The 19,272-nt window shown below is 31.8% G+C and overlaps 1 protein-coding gene across 1 annotated transcript; it reads left to right on the forward strand.

Annotated features, from left to right (window-relative positions):
- The first annotated feature begins 1,082 nt into the window (after window positions 1-1,082).
- Window positions 1,083-18,548, forward strand: LOC118188431 (uncharacterized). Its single transcript, XM_035358871.2, has 5 exons — window positions 1,083-1,240; window positions 8,649-8,790; window positions 11,466-11,611; window positions 13,885-14,020; window positions 18,191-18,548. The coding sequence occupies exons 1-5, from the start codon at window positions 1,210-1,212 to the stop codon at window positions 18,447-18,449; spliced, it is 714 nt and encodes a 237-aa protein (XP_035214762.1). The 5' UTR covers window positions 1,083-1,209; the 3' UTR covers window positions 18,450-18,548.
- Window positions 18,549-19,272: the final 724 nt, after the last annotated feature.

Here is a 19,272-nt window from a genome sequence, read left to right on the forward strand (position 1 = left end):
CGTAAAAAACTTTAACAAAAGCTTTTGGACGACCGTTAAAATCTGAAACCTTTCGGGCATTTATTTTTTTTCTTTCATTCCCTCCTTTTTGTGTATAGAAATTAAAATATTTTATAAAAACTTGATATTATGCTTTATTTTAGGTATTTTCTTCCTTCTTCCAGCATGCCTCCGTGGTGTAACGGTAGCACACTCGGCGCGTATCCGAAAGGTCCAGGTTCGAGTCTGGGCGAAGGCAATTCTCATTTTTTTGCTTCAAAATAACCAAATAATTCTACAGCTTTTAAGCAACAAAATACGAGCTTCTAATTTAAATTGATATAGTTCATCACTGGGTGCAACGATTTTTAACAGACTGCTTAAAAATGGGTTTTAAAATGTATTAAAAGTAACTATGTTCATTTATGCATTTAATAATAAAGTATTAACATTTTCCAAATGGGCTACTGAGTTTAACTTGAAATTATTTGGGGTTCACATTAAATACTTCTGAAGCCTATTTTTGTGGAGCATGTATAAAAATCCATGATCTTAGTTATTTTGTTTCAGTAAGGCGTTAAATTTACAGGTATGAAAGTTATATGTATGCAAAACTAATTATGTAGCAGATTTATGATACAGGAAATAAAGAACGAAACTACAGTTTTGCTTTTACTCATATAATAATAATAAATGGACTCATTGCGAAACAAGATCCTTTACTAATATTCCCGCAAATTTTCCTATCGCTATATCTCATCTTGTTACATAAAAAACATAAAACATTTCACATAAAGCATATCGCATATCACATAAGCATTTTAAAACACTGTTTAAACATTTTACTTTGTTGTACCTTACTATATTATAAAAAGGTCTTTACTAAAATTCCAGAAACTTAGTAATTAACGCCACTTATGATATTAAACTTAGTAATTTACGCCACACGATATGAAAGTCTGAACTGAACATTTTCCTTTTTGTTTGTGTGCCTGCTATTAGTGTCAAGCTCAAGCTCAGCCCACGCGGTTTCATTGGACCTAGTTGGGAACTGTGAAGGCTTCTGGTGCAATCCCTTCTTGAATGCTTCAGTGATTTTACGTCAGGGAAAAATTATTTTAATTTTCCTTACTGTTTGTAGAAAACCAGGCTACAATCGTATAAAAGGATAAAAGAGTTGCCTAAAACTGATTACGTCTCCTCACTCGTGAATTTGTGATAACTCCTAAGATGAAACTGCTATCCGTAGGATTACTTTTAGGTAAGTGGTATCCAACTATTATAAACGTACTAAAAATAAACTACTTCTGGGAACGTTAGGAATGATTGTTTACCAAATGATCATAAAAAATTATGTTTTGGGATTTATGTTGTGCTTTTCCAAGTACATTTATGCCATAAAATATTTTAGTGCATTTTACATATGACTTTCAGAACCTTACTTTTAGAATATATATATATGCTGGTTCATAGCGCTTAATTAGCAATTCTTACTGTTAAGTAATATTTTTAAAAATTAAATGATTACCCTTTACAGCTCGCTATATTGCTTAAAGTAATGTTATAAACTAGTAAATTAAAAAAAAAATCTGAAGGATTTCAGATTTTATACTACGCCGAAAGGGGCGTTTTTTTAATTCAATTCAACAGCAAAATACAAAATATTTTAAAGAGCATACCTTTAGAATTTCCGACACACAGTCTCGCGAGCTGGAGATAAAAATGTATATTTTCTGCACATTGTTGCCATTGCTCGCTTTCAAAGAATTAAGTTTCTTAATCAAAAATTCGTTAAAGTTTTATAACATATGAAATAGATAATAAAACAAATCCAAATTTCAAATTTGGGCTTCCAGTTGCCCGTATTCGAGTGAAGAACTACGTTATTCAAAATTTGATGGCTCTAGGTAGCGCAGAGTTTTCTCCCTATGCGAGAAACATACATGCATCCGCGCATATTGTTCATTACTTAATATCTTTAAATATAGTGCAGAGCTCTGATATTTGCTAGCAGCAATTTGAAAAGTGAAACGCTGTGTATAATGAACCATCGCAAATTGCCCTAACAAAATTAATATCCCTTCTGTGCAAATTGACCCTTTAAGCTAATTTATGTTGCTATATTTATTATAAAATTGAAGTCTAAAATCATAAAAATGCGTTTATATAGACGAATGACAAATAATAAAAAATTATATCTATTCAGAAATGTAGCATTTTCTTACTAAGCGAATACTGTTAAACTTACCACTCTCGAAAAGAATATTGAATTTAGAATTTATTATAAACTACAACTGCATCAAAATTATTTTGTCATGAGATATTTTGAAGTTCAGGAAAAACACGTAGGACCTCAACAGTAATGATTGAGGTTGAACATGAAATGAATGAGGTTAAAAATGTCTTCGATTTCTTCAAATGAAGAATTTAAGATGTAAATACTTATTAAAATGAGAATACATTTTAAGGAGTTTTTTAACAGAATAAACAAAGCAATAACTAATGCAGCTTTTAAATTTCTCCTGTAGTTTTTAATTATTTGCTCGGTGTGTTCTTTACTTATTTTTAGCAATTTGTTTTAAATTCCATTTTTGATTTAAAATATAAGATTTTATATAATTTTTAATGAGAAAAGTGATTAGAGATCTGAAGCTGGTTGAGAAAGAGTAGACAGAAAAAAGTGCTTGAAACTTGCAGTTCACTTTCAGAATGGACATCAGAAATTTACTTTTTCTCTGCTGACTGTTATCAAATGCCGTACATTAAATATCTATCAATTTATATGATAAAAAATAAATTTTATAGTTTTAAGTACTTCAGCATGCAGCATTTGAAAGCACACCGGTTATTTGAAATGATTGCACACATTTTTAGGAATGCGAACCGAAACCTATAAAAAAGACAAGAGTAACTTTTTAAGCAGTCATCATTATACAGAAGTTAAAATTCCGGAACCAAAATAAAATATGTTACTTTATTTCAACTCATTAAATGGTTATTTCACTTGTTCTTATACTGAGGTTTACGCTGGCTAATAAATCATTATTATTATTTAGAAACTAACCGCTTGGGTATTCAGCAGCTTAAAAAACGTTATTATAAAAACACGAAAATGTATATTGTAGAATCATTAGGATTTTGGAAGTAGGAAACGGGGAAAAAGAGCAATGCCCTAGTCGGAACTCAAACCTGGAACTCTCGAATACTTCCCGAGTGTGCTACAGTTACATCACGAAGGCATTCATAAAGGAGGGGAGAAAATACTTTATATACTCCCCTTTTTGAAATGGTAATTATGACCCAGTCGCAAAATCCTGGTGTTGAAGAATCATCACCCACCACTTTTAATTAGGGCGCCACTACACAGTGATTAGGATTTTTCAAGTAGAAAATGAGCAATGCTCTCGCCAGGACTCGAACCTTGACCTCGCGAATACGTGCCGAATGTGCTACGGTTACACTCCGAAGGCATGTAGAAAGGAGAGAGAAAATACCTTATAATATCATTACTGGAAAATTCCAGCTAATTTAATATCACGAGTGCAACTAATAATTAAACTAATTCAAATTCTGCATTTAGGGCTTATAAATCGTTCTGTCTATAAATTAATAACAAAAAAAATGTGAATAAAAAATTAAATCTGCACACACGATAGCGCACCATTACGTAACTTACCGCGTGGAAGATAAAAATATTATAATTCGTACAGTGGTAATGCATTTCTTTCGGATCACTGAGTTACCTGATTAAATCAGAAAGATAAATATGTTGCGTTTTGCGGTGTGGCAACACACTTCGTTTATATCGCTGACAATTTTGGTTAAATTTGAAACGCAAATATATCATACTTTGTCCTGTGACAATAAAAAGCTTTTATATCGCTTACGTTTTAAACAAAAGTGTCTTTAATTCACACAAAATATGAAACAAATAAAAAATAAATCCGAAGTTAAAAATTCGGATGTTGGGCTGCTCAGGATCGGATGCAGCACTATGTGTACTCAAAATTTTGTGGTTGTATATGCCGCCATTTCTCCACGATATGGTTAATAGCAAAAGCCAAATATATTGCGTTTTTAAAGGGGCAACACACTTCTTTTATATATCTGAGTTTTCAAATTAAATTTAAAACATAAATATCTTACTCTTTTCAGAGTGGTAATGCAAAAAGTTTAAATTGCTGAGTTTTTAATCAAAAGTTTCTTAAATTCTCACAAAATATAAAATAAGTAAAAATTGGGACTTCGAAGTGCACAAGTATGGGTAGATGAAGGACTAAGTATCCTGAAAATTTTGTCGCTTCAGGTTCTGCTGTTTCTGTTTTACAATGTGAGAAACATACAAGCACACATACTTGCGCATTATTCATTACTTAATAGTAGAGATAAATAAGTAGTTCTCTGCATTGCGCACAAAATTCAGAATTTTACACTTTGCGTCAAATCAAGGCGCGTAATTATTAAAATATAAAACTGCTGAAGAGGATGCACATACTTAAACAATATATTTATGCTTTCTGACACTCGGTTTATTTATGAGATATTTTACTATGCTATAGGGAATAGAGAAAATTAACAGCGTTGACAAGCATATTGATATTAATTAACTTTAATGAAATTCCCTTTAATTCTTTATTAATTTATTTGAATGTGACAAAGCATGCGAGGGTATCTGCTTGCTTTAATTCTTTCGTTTGTCGGTTAGTGAGATAAACGTAACTATCAGCTATCCGATAAAATATGCAGTTGGTTGTTATATTAGCTTAATCTAACATGTTAATCTGGGAGATAATTTTTTTTAATATTGAAAATGAAAAAAAAAAATTAGCGTAACTGGAATTTTTATTTACATATTCTAATTCTAACATGGTAAAAATAGACTATGCGAAATGTAATCTATTTTAGTTAGAAAATGAAATGCAAGAAGAAATAGACTGCATTTATAACCAGTTTATAGAGTTTTCTAATACAGCAATAACGTTTGAAAGACTGAATTAAATTTAGCTTTCATTCTGTCATATTAAATTAAAGCGTTTGTTTGTCATTACTAAATAGAAAAAAAATATTAGCATTATGAAATAAACCATCATATTATTCTGTATTTTATAATGTCGCGAAATATAATTGACTTTAAACTACATGTGGGTTATATCCGTTAGTGTAAAAGGAAATTACGAAATTGCGTAATGACATAATTGCATCATATTGCATAATTTTCAATTCTTAAGTGTTTAAGTTTTGATATCACGCTGCTGAATAGAAGCATTACCCATAGCATAAACTCAAGATTAACACATTTCTTGAGTGCTTACGTAAGATACTCTTTTACTTTTTTTATTATTAAAAACAGTATTCATTCAATGAAATGAGTTAAATTTGTATTTGCAAATATAAAGATTTATATATTTTAATAACAAAGAAGAAAAATTTTCTTACTTTATACTGTAAAGGTGAATTAAATCGATACGACTGTTTCGCGGTGGTCTCTTCTATACGGTAGTGAATAATATCAATCATCATAAAATTTTTGGTCTTACATTAATATCCATATCGTTACTGCTTATATTATATTTAATAACTTTTGCCTCTTTTCTAGGTGCCATTCCAGCACATCTAGAAGTTACTTTGTTCAGAATTTACCGACTTAATTATCCGACTTAATTATTATTTGAATCTCCGCTCATACTTACTCATACTCATACTTTCCGAGTAACTCGGCAAATTGTTAGTTTGCGCTTGATTGCAATGCTCAATCCACTGCTTTCTCGAGCTGTTCAGGTGGAGTCGACCAGTATCGTTTGGTGTTGATCAGATTCTCAGCTGATCACAGCACACACGTCAGCATCAGCTGAAAGTATAATTTCAACAACGCATTGTGAATTTTAAATTCTATATTAATGAATTTTATTTCAAATTCATTTTTTTCAATCGATACGGCAATGTGAAGACTGCATCGGCTTAACAGCGGCTGAGAAGTAATATCGTGAAATACTGGTAGTTCGATCAGGATTCGATTCCAGGAGAATTGGCTGGTTGCATGGGTGTTTTTAGGGATTTTCCCTATGTGTAAAGTGTATTCCAGCCAGTTTCCATTAGAAAGACTTCCACAAACGCATCCCCGCTCATTAAGCAGATAGATGAGACTAGGAGTGTAAGTTGCAGTAATAATAAAATAAAAAAATAAAAACGAAATGAAGACTTCACTTGATACTTATATCTTATTAAATTTAAACGTTCCGTTAACATATTGACATCTGTTTTGTGATGGTAAATAATAAAATAGTGTGCAAGTTGTATGTATTCCTAGCATATCTAATTTTTAATGTTTATAAATTCTGTTTGCTATTTTTTCCAAATTGCTGAAATTCTTAGTGCTGCTTGGAAATATTTCGCATATTAGTTGACCAACGAAATTTAAACCTGATGTTTCAGGTGTCAAATGTGCTCTAAATCAGGGCTTCTTAAACATTTTTCAGTCTCGACCACTTTTTATCACTGAGAGTTTTTCGCGACCCCCAAGACCCCATAATAGTTACAAAAATTTTGTGAAACCCCAATAATTATTGCGCAAATCAGACACACGCTTGAGCAAAACTATAAATTTTATCACATGTGCTGTAATATACTACCGCAGTTTTAGGTCATTAACTTTAATTTCTAATATTAAGACATAGAACAATGTGAAAATTTTAAATAAATAAAAAACGAAATGACAGCGTCGCGTGCAAAGTAAGGAAAATGATTGTTTATATTATAAAAAGAATGCGTAGAAACGTTTTCGTTTTTTTCTTGGTCTGTATTGCCTTATCTTTATGTATTTTCAGATATGTTGAGTAAAAATATTTGGTAATTGTAAAATTATTATAATAAGTTAAAGAAATATCAAAACTGTTAAAATTTTTGGCGACCCCCTGCTGCAGGTCTCGCGACACACAGTTTAAGAAAATCTGCTCTAAATTATAGAGAAAGTAATGAAAACAGTGTGATGGCATTTTGAAGGAAACGTTGCTTAAGTCTTCTATATTCTCTTTGTATACCTTAATATATGTATATATTTATATATAGGCAGTTTTATTCCTTTATTACATATTTCATCCGGCCTGCTACATTGAATATGACTACATTGGCTTTTCATGGCTTCCTGCATTGGTTTTTCATGAAGCTAAACACATAAGATGTAGACGGAAATGAATTTGGTGGGTGGTAGATTAAGCGAATCTACGTTTTTTTCGGCAGCTGTTATTTCTATGTGGTTACGAATCAGATCGAGCGGTAGAAAATAACCTCACTGTTCCGATTTTAAAGTAACTGACAATAACATTGCTTAATTTCGAATTCCAACAACAAAAATCAGCATTATCTTTGCAAACTTTCACAGGACTAGTTTCGATGGTTTTACCGAACCATCATCTTCAGCTGTCAAAACGTAAATTTTTGCAACAAACAAAACTTTGGTATGTGAAAGTATGATGGTTTGGTAAAATCATTGAAACTAGTCCTGTGAAAATTTGCAAGTATAAACGCTGATTTTTGTTGTTGGAATTCGAAATTAATACTTGTTCGGCTTGTTTTTTATCTTAATTATAACTTTGCTGTTTAAAAATATCCGTACTTGCACAGATTGTTTATTCTCATATGCAATTACCAATTTTAAATTAAGCAGTTTGGTTAAATGACAGTATTGTTAAAACATAAACTGGAATATTTTATGAGAAACATATGACCTGAAGATAAAAAAATTAAATAATGAATACGTTAAAAGCAAACTGGAAAGCACCAATTCTCAATTTATTATAATTTTAAACTTCATTAAAGCAGCTTGGGAAAACAGCAACGCAGAAAATTATCATAATTCACATATAACTTTCAAAAGCAATTTCAATCTTCTTTATGCACTATACTTATATTTCTCTGATAAGTACTTAATATCAAACTGGTCACTTTTAATAATAAAACGGACAACAATCGACCATTTGCCTCTTTATTACAACAAAGCTTCGAGATTTATCTGATTTAAAGAGATGCTATTGTGCAAAATTAGGCTGTGTTGCCACCGCCCGTTTTCAAACCATCGAGTTTGTTAATCAAAAATTCATTAAAGTCTTACAAAACACGAAATAAATATTGAAAACATATATAACGTCATTCTATGAAAGTATTGAATATTTTAAATTAGTTAGGTTATGATTAAAATTCACTTTTATTTTTCAGATCAATAATTCAAAAGCAAGAAGCGAATATTAAGAACTGTATCTATTGGTTTCAAATAACTTAGCGTGTTCATCCACAACAGACAGATAGTTTAAGAAACATAAATTTCTTATATTTTGCCGAATGGCAACAGACCTCGAATGAAAAGTGAAAAGACGTATTTATAGTGGTTCAATGCAAAATCACATTTCCAGACTAATAACACCTTTTGGGTTAAAAATGAATTACATAAAAATGGCAAAAATAAATCCATTTAAAATATAAGCATGTTAGATATTTTTATAAAAATTAACAACTTTCGTATTTAAAATGATAAAGGAAAAATATTTCCCATAAAATTGAAAGAGTTAGCGATTTGTTAATTTTATACCTGTTCATGAATATTAAAAAGCATTAGATGTTAATTAGGGTTAATATACTGAATTATATCATATAGCCTAAATTTTAATATTTTGCAGCTGTGGCTTCCTGTTGCTTGGCTGAGCCCCATTGCCACACGGTCGAGCTCATGAATTGCTTGGATATTGGCATAAATTGGCTGCACACACTGCCAAAGCGATCAATTCCAACAACGGACTCGGATCTTGATACTATGTGCCAGTAAGTATGCTTATTGTAGCTAAATTAGCATATTAATTAGACATAACGCTCAATAAATGTACAAGAATTGCTCAGCTGTTATAAATTGTTCCTCTGAAGCCAATTATTTCTTTACGCTTTAGGTATCATAAAATGGCTGGGAATTAAATTCACTCCCTTTGTGTAAAATACGTGAAAAATTCACCACCGCTATTTTTCATAAGAGCAAAAAAAATAAAATATTAGTGCTGGAAAATAATAATAAACAATATAATCATACAGTAGGAAGACTTCCTTGTATGGCCTATTAAATGTTATGCACTTTTTCCTACACTTAATTTAAATTTGTTTCCTCGAATTATTCTTACATAATTAAACGACCTTTAAAGAACATTAAAAATCACCTACAAAGTTGCTAATCTTGAAATTAAACATTCCGGTGAACTTTTATCGTACCGTATGAAATTTTCTTGGAAAGTACAGGCAGCAGGAGACCACATTAACATTGAGAATTCGTTATTTGCCATTTTATTTTAATTTGACATTCCAAAACATGAATATTTCGTCATTTAACACTTTGCAGCACAGTCTGTCCGGTCTGTCCATACCTAAAAATTTCCTTCTGTACGCACAGAAAATTGAATGAAAAGGATTTATACGTTACTATAGGTTACTGTGAACTTTCTTTATTTATAGTAAATGGTAGCTCAACACAAACCAGTCCATAAATTTTAGCCATGTTTAGTTTTTTAAGACCCTCATTTTTCAAAGAAATCTTTCAGATTTCTTTAGGGTATAAAAAGGATTGTTTGAAAAGAAATTTCTATGTTATTTTTTTTGGCTGTATGCTAATCTCCTTATTCTACATTAGGTTTAAGTTTTTACCTTAAAATCTTGTCTAAAATCAAACGGCGAACCCTAGGTGTGCCCAGACCGGGCTCACAGATAATCTAGGACAACTGAGAGTATTCTTTGTTTCTCCGCATCTCATCGGTCAGTTCATTGACGACAATTCTCATTTCAGCACTCTTTTCGAAGCTCTATTCAATCAATGTGCCACTTTGCGCACACCCACAGAATTAAAACGATAAGTGCTATCTTCACAAAATTTTACTTGTGCACTCCTCTAGGCCTAATTAGACTGCGTACTTTTTTTTAAATCAAAACTCCGACTTTAAAAGGTAGCGTGCCGGAAAGGGTTAAAACTCTTCTGTACCTGGAGGTATATCACTTCGGATAACAACTGCTAAAATAGAGCCTTGTAAGGACTTTTACGCCGGGTAAGGAGGTGGTCTATATGTATGTAATAGATTCTATAATAATTCGTAATGAAAAGCGAGAATTCTGATGTCGTAGAATACTGAAACGCCGAATCACAATAAATAAGAAATTTGCCAGTGAATGTATTTTTAATCCAAGTTTTATTTCAGTAAACATGTTCTTGCCACGATCAACTTGGCACATTAATTGTGTCTATTCCAAAAAGTTTACATTTTATATAAATCTGCAGTCAGAAAGAAGGAGCAGACAGATTGCAGTACAGCTAGGCCAAAGCGTAGAAAGCAAGTACATTATGTTTAGGGTGAAATCTTAATTCAAACGGAGTTAGTTTTGGTTTTCAATGCATTTTCATTGGATAGTTAACTTAGCTGTAAAATTACTATTGTATGTTTGAATTCCATCCAAATCATCAGAATTACGTAAGAAACAAATGACAAGATTATTCTCGAAATCACGCAGTGCAAATAGAAGTTACAATTTTTAGAATACAGAATGGAATTTAAGCTGCTAATTTTAATCTTTTAAATATTCTGCATTTTTCTTACATGTGTATGTACGTTTGGTACTAGAGCTTGCATGAAAAAGGGAGCTGCATAGTTAGATATTATAGCAGTCCCGTATAATAAATGTGTTTTTCTACGGCTAATCGTTTTTGAGTTACGCAAAATACATAGATACACAAATGTATACAAGCGTACGTCTGACGTACATACTGGCTTCATGAAAAAAAATCCCTTTTTAATCCACTTTAAATCCACTTTACATTGTAAAATGGATTTATTTTATCTACATGTACAGACGTCATGCAAAATAATTTATCTGAATGGATTCGGCAATGGTCAGCTTGGGGGTATTTCCGTTGAAATATGATACCAAAGTTTTTCTCCATTACAATACATTCTTTACTTTGTTCAAAGACGTAAAAATAAAATGCACCAATTTCCTGATATTACTAAGTCTAACGAGGAATATAAGAAATAAATTTAAGATATGATTTACAGTAAAACAAGCAAGGTTGATCTATATAAAATGTCGGTTGCTTTTGTGGAAGTAAATTGCGCATGTTCATATTGCATAAGAGAAAAATGCAAGAAAATTCATGGACTTTTTGATTAACCAAGTTTAAAACTTCAGTGAACTTTGGAAGATCTCCTGAATTCCGTAGTTTTAGTCATTTGTACCCTTAGATTGTTAAATAGCTGCTTCTATTTACATCTAAAGACATGAAGAAGCAAATAGTTTAGAAACTTTGGAACATTCACTGTAGCCTTACCGGGAATCTAATACGCATCATTCATAAATAACCATCTGTAGTATAAATTACTTTAATGATCCTCAACAGAGGCCATGGCCACTATACCGAACATGTTATTTATAGCGCACAATAGAAACTCTAACGAAATGTTCATTTTCAGAGAGCTTGATAAAGCTTTCAACTGTGCCTATAAATTCCGTGACACCTGTATGACCCCGCTGCAGAAAGAAGTTATAGCTCTGGTGGTGGAAGGAGTAATCGGTCTGAAAGAAGATTTCTGCAAGCCTGGATCTGACCTTCGTGCAAGTAAGTTCTTGGAATTATATTATTCTCACACAGCTGTACATAGGAAACTTCATGAAATAAATATATGAAATGCATAAAATATCATAATATTATATAAGGTATTTTTCCCGCCTTCTTGGCATGCCTTCGTGGTGTGGTGGTCTGCACGCTGGGTGCGTATTCCAGAGGTCCGTGGTTTGATTGCCGGCGAAGGCGTAGCTCATTTTTCATCTCTCCTTCTTTAAAAATACCTAATATCTCTACAAATGCAATGCATGAAACGAAACGAAATAGATAATTTAATACGGTCTAATGGTACAGAGAGTACGTTTACTGCCAAACAAGATATTTATAAATATATTTAAGACATTAGGATTTTTTTATGCGGGATTTAAATCAGTAGCATTTTTTTATGCGGGAGACGTGAAAAATTAGCAATGCCTTCACCGGGACTTGAACCTCGACCTCTCGAACACGCGCCGAGTGTGCTACCGTTACACCACAAAGGCATGCAGAAAGGAGGAAGAAAATACCCTATATACATCTCTATTTAAAGGGCGACTGAGGATTAGGAGGCCCATTCGCAAAATCCTGGTGGTGAAGAATCATCATCCACCATATCTTTTAATTCGGGTGCCACTGTAGGGTCATTAGAAATTTTGAAGCTGGAGACAAAAAAAAAAAAAAAAAAAAGAACAATGCCCTTGCCGAGACTCGGACGTGGACCTCTCGAATACGCGCAGAGTGTGTTACTGTTACACCATGAAGGCATGGAGAAGGGAGAGAGAATATACCTCAGAAAACAACTAGCTTCTTATTTGTGTTTTTAAAAGAGAGTTCTAAATGGGTGAAAATGCGAAATTTCAAAGTAATAATTAGCTCAAATAAAGAAAAAACATTTCATAACTGATTGTAGTTTTGTTGAATCTCAGTCCAACATCATTAAAGCGTTGTTTATACAGCAACGAAATCGGTAGAATTGTGTTTGTTGGGCTTTAAGTTATGGAAACAGATATTATTCACGCCTCCAACAAGAATGGACTTAAAATGAAGTCATTAACAGGATTAATTTGTAAAATAAATAAAGAAAGAAAGACAGAATTCAGTAGTATCAAAGAATCCAAATTCAGAGGCGAAGTAGTGCATGAAATAATATTAGCTTTCGAAAATTGAATTTTTGGCCGTTTTAATGTCTAAGAAACTTCTGAAATTTTCCTCCAGTATAATTTCTTTAATGAAGCATTTTCCACTCTGTTCTTGTCGTAGGTGTGGCTAAACTTGTTTCGAGTTCCATCTCTTTTTTCAAAAAATTGATAGTTTCTATGCCAAGCACTAGAATTTTTACAACGTTTACCACCATAACGGTAACAGTTTGGTAACGCCGTCCTAATTTCATAAAAAAAAAATAAATGCTTTTAATTAGGTATATCATGAATTAAACATGTTTTCATTTAAATCAATCAAATTTTAGAAATTAAAATATAAGATTTTATTTTATTGCTTTTAAATCTCTTTGTTTAAATAAATATCAATAAAATAAAAATTAAATTTCAGATTTAAAGTTCATATACCTTTGACGAAGGGCAACACACTGACGAGTGGAAAATTAAGCCATTTTATTTCTGGAAGTATGCTCATTTTGCCTTTAAATAAGAGATTTTATTGATTAAATATGGAAGATAAACAGCTCACATTTTGCTTAATGGCAACAGGCACACCGAAGGAGAAAAATGTTCTATTTCGAGTAGTGGCAGCACAGGGCTTTTAAGTCTTTGAATTTATAAATTAAAAATTTATTAAATTCGTACAAAATATGAAATAGGTAAAACCCAAATTGGATATTAAAAATTTGGACTTCGAGATGCGCGCATTCGAGTGAAAGAAGGTGTGTGTTCAAATTTTGGAGTTTCTAGGCACTGCACGTTTTTCACAGTATAGAAATGTATATCTATTATATAAAAATATGTTACGAGGGGGGTCGTTTTGGATAGGGTCATAGAAGAGTCCTTTATAGTGTAACAATTATTTATTAACAGGTTTAAGTTACACACGGACATTACATTTAAGAAAATTACAGCGCAAGAGTCTGATACAGCCTATCAGGTTAGACACTTGGCTTTTACTGAAGTACTTCTCTGGCTACTCACCAGAGGGCGCTCTTGTTGTTACAATTAGTCCAACAGTTTATGGTAGCAGCAGACATTACATTAAAGGATTAGTTGCAATGTTTTATTTGCTTTAGTCTTTATTAACGTCAAAAATGTATAAACTAACACTTTTGAATATTTTTTCAGAATATTTAACTCATGCATCTTGTCTGAATAAAGTATCACAGAGTGATGACATAAAATCTCAAATTGAGTACATGTTAGCTATTTTAGAGATGTCTGATAAAGTGCCAGTAAAAGACCAACTGACATTCGAATGCTGGTAAGTAAATTTTCCTTTCGCTCGAAATCGATTATAAGACATCAGTATGCAAAGAAATACTTCACAATATATTATAATAATTAATTTTTTGCCAATATATGATTATTATATGAATATTTTAATACGAAAGTATGAGGAAAATTACTCGAAATGAAACCAAGAAACTTAATTCAGTATAGAGCGTTATACTATAACGATTCTGGTTTATGGCGATGATTATTATAAACATATTATAATTAATATAGTTTTTGTGGTGATTAATGCATCATTAATTGGATCTGCTACTCGTTGTTCTGATTAATATAAAATTGCGAAACTAATTTCTTAAAATCCAAACGATAAGTCAATTTCAGCTATAACACTCTTTAAACTGTAGATGTTTCCCAATTAAATTTGTAGCATTGCTTTGCACACAATGTACACTGAGCCAGAAGAAAAGGGACGGTTCTATATATCTCCTGTTCTACTGTGTCGATTGACAAAATTAAAATTGTGTTTTTCATGTCTCGAAGACACGACTTAGGATATATATTAGATTTATATATATCATTGTTCTAATATAAGTATTTAGACACAAAAGCGGATTTTTTTCTGAAATGGCATGCCAGATTTTCCATATTTCCATTCTACGACTCAAATTATGCCTAAATATTAAATTTTGTAAAATTTTGTGTAAAATTTATTGAGAAATTAAAAAAAAAATATCTTGACGAATTTTTTTTTTTTTTTTTTTTTTTTTTTTTCAGTTTGTGCCAAGTGTTTTCGCCAATTCACTTGGCGAATTTCTTAATATATGGCAACCTATTTTCCTTTCCCTTCCATAGTGAGGGAACGGAAGAAAAGACACATTGTTCCTACCTTTTTACATTGTGCATGAGCGGAAAAAAAGTTACTTCGTTCCTACTTCCAAATAATTTTAGCAAAGTGCCTAAGCTATATTTGATGTTATTATCGCTTTTAACAAACATGCCAAATTTCAAAACGCGCCAAAATGTAAATTTACGTATATCTTAGGAAATTTGGAATAAAAACAAACCCTAATTTTTTGCAGGTGTGCCTAGAAATACATCTACTTTAAGAGGATGTTAAAATTTTTATAGGTTATAATACAACAACGTTTTCTAAAAAATTATACAAAATTATTTAAAAATACAAATTTTAAAAATAAATCATAAAAAATTGGCGAATTTTATTTGGATTAAACCTAAATTTGGAATTCTCGAAGAAGGAATCTAGTAAGTTTAATTAATAAATATATATCAAATTCAATTAATATTGCGGAGCTAAATCTTTAGAGTTAATATTTTTAAAAATGTGCGATGTTAACCCAACTTGGAAGTTTGGCATAATAAGAAAATTTCCGATTTTGTGTGAAAATACCTATATTAGAACAATGTTATATTTAAATATAATACATATCCTAAACCGTGCTTTCGAGAAATGAAAAATGCAAGTTGGAATTTCGTCAATCGGCCCAGTAGAACGAAATCTGCCCTCCTTTTTTTTCTGCAGTATACATAATGTTACACAATAATGTTACACAAATAAAGGTTAAAGGAGTTTTATAAGAAAATATGGGCAGCAAAGTACATCGCAAAAATCGAAAGCAGGAATTTTGATTGCCAAAGTTTGAAAAGAAATACAGTTACGTATGCTTTTTATTTAGTATTTGTACACTATGTAACCTATATGTCACTGAAACATTAGTAGGAAATTCGAAAGAAAACATTAGTAGGAAATTCATGTAGAATAGGATATGTTAGTTTCAGTTCGACATAAGCCACTATGGCAGCCTCGAATATAGAAATGAATTCCCTTTTTACACTTTAATGATATATTTTAACAGTATTTTAGATATTCTAAAAATGATCTAAACAGTTCGCAAAAAGAAATATGAATTATAAACAGCTACTAATTGGCATATTAAAGAATATATGAAAGCACAAAGTAGCATACACTAACATAACTTTAATTAATCAGCGGTAAAATATAGTAATTTAATGGTTGGTCTACAAATAAACTGCCATTTTTAAACTCATGGAGTTGCATCATGAACGCATAGACACGTGGTTGGAGACTCATAGATATGTTTGGACTATGGCATATTATTTCCTATATGCATCATTGACTCATAGACACGTACAGTTGCATCATGGCATAGCATTCCCTATATGCAGGAAAACTGGAATGTGAAAACCAGTATTCGAATTGTACACGAAGTATTGTTGTGTTTAAAAAGAAAAAAAAATAGAAATTGGAACAAGCTTTTCTTTCCTTTAAAAAACGCTACCAAGTAATGTAAGAAAGAAATACCGAAAATATGAAAGGATTCAGATTTCAACGTCACACCAGCGAGTTTTTTAAGCTTTTTATACTTGCACCAAGCATTACAGGCTTTAGAATTCCCATTATAGTATCAGGAGTTGCCAAACATATTTTCTTTATTCAACGAGCGGCTATTCTTTCAAAAATAGCCGCTCGTTAGCGGGCTGAAGTCATTATCATAAAAAATGTAATAATTTAATGAGTCTAGTTAGTGTCATTTCATAAAATATTTAATATTTCTGATTAGACATCTAATGATTTTATGCATTTTTACTTAAACTGCGGCTTGGACCTCTCGAATACGCTCCAAGTGTGCTATTATTACATCATGAAGGCATGCTGGAAAGAAGAAGAAAATATAGTTCTAAAGAGTCCTTCAATAACGATTTTTCTTCTGACAGTTCTTTAGGTTTGACATTAATTTCCTTTAGCTCAAGAGTCTCGTGACTCTAATACTGCAGACTAATAGGGTGGGATAAGATAATTAACTCATTCAGGACGGGCGTCCCATATACGCATTCCCTAAGAACGCCTCTTACAGCCGGGCGTCGCATCCACGCATCAGTAAAGATCCCATTCAGAGGACGGGTGAGGCGTATACGCATTTTAAGGTGGAACGTTTTTCTGAAGGCCACTAGATGGCATCCTGTGTCCATTACTTTTGAAATGAACACAGTTTTAGGTTCCTGACTTTCAGTTTGATATATTCTACTTGACTTTGGTATTTTTCTTATCAGCTGTTCGAGGGGGGGCGGACGGAAAGCGTAAACAGAGATGGGCTCTTTAAATCGCTGCGTGCTAATGAAAAAATTCTCGTATCTGATTTATATCCAATTCCTTTTTTTATTTTATTTTTTTCTTCTACTATGTACGGATTTTTAGGGTTACTGTGTGGAGTTTTTTTACGTTTTGCATTGCCTTCAGATATATTTCCGTTCCTTCTTTTTTTTATTTAGGCCTCACCTCCAGTCTATTATGGCGGGAAGGCGCTATTTATCAGAGGAAGAAGAGTATGGTTAGTGAACCATTTACTAACGCAAATGAGAGTACTGATTCATTTTCTAAAGAGTTAAAAAGTGATACTTTTTCTAAGAGTTACAAAGTGATACTTCTCTGTGCTTCGAGATTTACCACACTCGTTTTCATTTTAAATTTTGTTACTTCTTACTGTAAATAGTCTTTATTGTGTTCTTTTTATTAATTTTAAACTTAATTGATGGATTTTTATCAATTAAAACTGTGGAATAATTTGAATAGCGCTTCCGAAAATTATTTTAGAAGATAAGCAATGTTTTAAGTATATTTTCATGTAAAATACAGGAAAAAAAATTTTAAGGGCTAATTTTAACATATATAAGAGCTCAAGTAATAATCTAAAACGATACCAAAAATTACGATGCTAGAAGCGAAACTTTTGTTTTTATGATTTTTGTTATAAAATTAGGCTTAGCGATGCAAACCTCCGTCCTGTACGGTGACTGCCTTCGATTCTCTTCCGTCCCGCACGAGCGTTTTAAACAAAGGTGCGCCTTCGCGAAAAGGTTTTAATAGGGTGCGCAAATTTTTATAGGCTGGGATAAAATAAGGATAAGATTAAAAGTGTGGGATACGTACTGAGTCACTGAGAAACAGCATATTTATGCATTGAAATGAAAATTTCATTGTTCATTCAATACATAAATAGCCATGCTTAAGTAATAAATTACTGTATTTGAATCAGTATTCGAATATACTCAACTACAATGCATTTTACCTGCTTCGCATTTTCTGCATAAGAATATATGTGAATATAATTTACAAAATTTACAGTTGATCACTTCAGTAATTTAATATTTATATTTTCAGTGGCTATGCAAAGGTTACCAATGTTTTCATGAAAATGGGCACAGACACATGTGGCAAAGAGGCAGTCGACACGGCTTCAGAGCTGATTAGTTTAGCTGTTGCACAACTTCCAGATGTAGTCTGCAACGGATTTGACGGCGAGGCAGACGAATGTAAAGCTCTATTACCTCCAGACGGTGCAAAATCATCCGAAGACCTAAAGAAAACAGCACTTTATCAGTTTTTGAGAAATGTATTGAAAAATTGGTTGGTTGATTAAGACTTATCATAATTTGTTTGTAAAAAACTGAGCTCATATTTTGTTAGAAATGAAAAAAGTCTGCATTATTGCTGTTGTTAAATAAAAAGATCTTATTAATTGTTTTTGTTTCAGTTATAGCCAAAGAATAAATATCATGTATAAAAGAAATTCAGCAAACAACAACAAAAAATAAACAGTTTTTTACAGAATTCAGTATTTCTCATTCAATTAATTCAGTTCTCACTTTGCGACAAGTCAAAAATAAATTAAAACTCAAGATGTCTGTATTGAAAATTATGAAGTAAATCTTAAACACTTATTTCCACGAATAAATTCAAGAATGGATTAAGCATGATTTAATTCGCAATAATAAAAGAAGGCGTTATCTTAGTTATTGCGAAGCTTAATTTCTTTAGATTGGCAACAAATCTACTGTTCTGCTGTTTCAAATGTAAACAAGAAATGGCCGCCATGGAAAAAAATATTAGGCTTAGCGGCATTTAAAAAAACTTTTAAATTCTAATCCAGAAGTCAAACAAAAAACAGCGTTACATTTTCAAATGTTCACAGGACTAGTTTCGATGGTTTTACTGAACCGCCATCCTCAGCTGCAAAAGCGCAAATGAACGAAATAGGATATAATGATTAGATAAGATAAGAAAGCCTGGAGATTAGATAAGCTCGTGGCGCCACTGTTGATGAAACTAAAACTAAAATATAATTTCTTTAAGGGCCGAAGGCAAAGATGGATTGGAATTAGGATCGTTAACTAGAACAGAAAGATTTTTTTGAATGTGAAATGCGTCTAGAAAATCCAGTTTTCTAATGGAAAATGTTTTTT

Source organism: Stegodyphus dumicola, chromosome 3 (assembly GCF_044657685.1).
Source record: "Stegodyphus dumicola isolate Sdum_Otavi_A_Nest chromosome 3, ASM4465768v1".
In the NCBI taxonomy this organism is placed as follows: Eukaryota; Metazoa; Arthropoda; class Arachnida; order Araneae; family Eresidae; genus Stegodyphus; species Stegodyphus dumicola.

Bases quoted from the DNA above. Each gene is read 5' to 3' on its own strand.
- LOC118188431 (XM_035358871.2), top strand. From the start codon at position 1,210: ATGAAACTGCTATCCGTAGGATTACTTTTAG. The intron at 8,791-11,465 runs GTAAGTATGCTT...GTTCATTTTCAG, and splicing joins GATCTTGATACTATGTGCCA to AGAGCTTGATAAAGCTTTCA. The intron at 14,021-18,190 runs GTAAGTAAATTT...TTATATTTTCAG, and splicing joins CAACTGACATTCGAATGCTG to TGGCTATGCAAAGGTTACCA.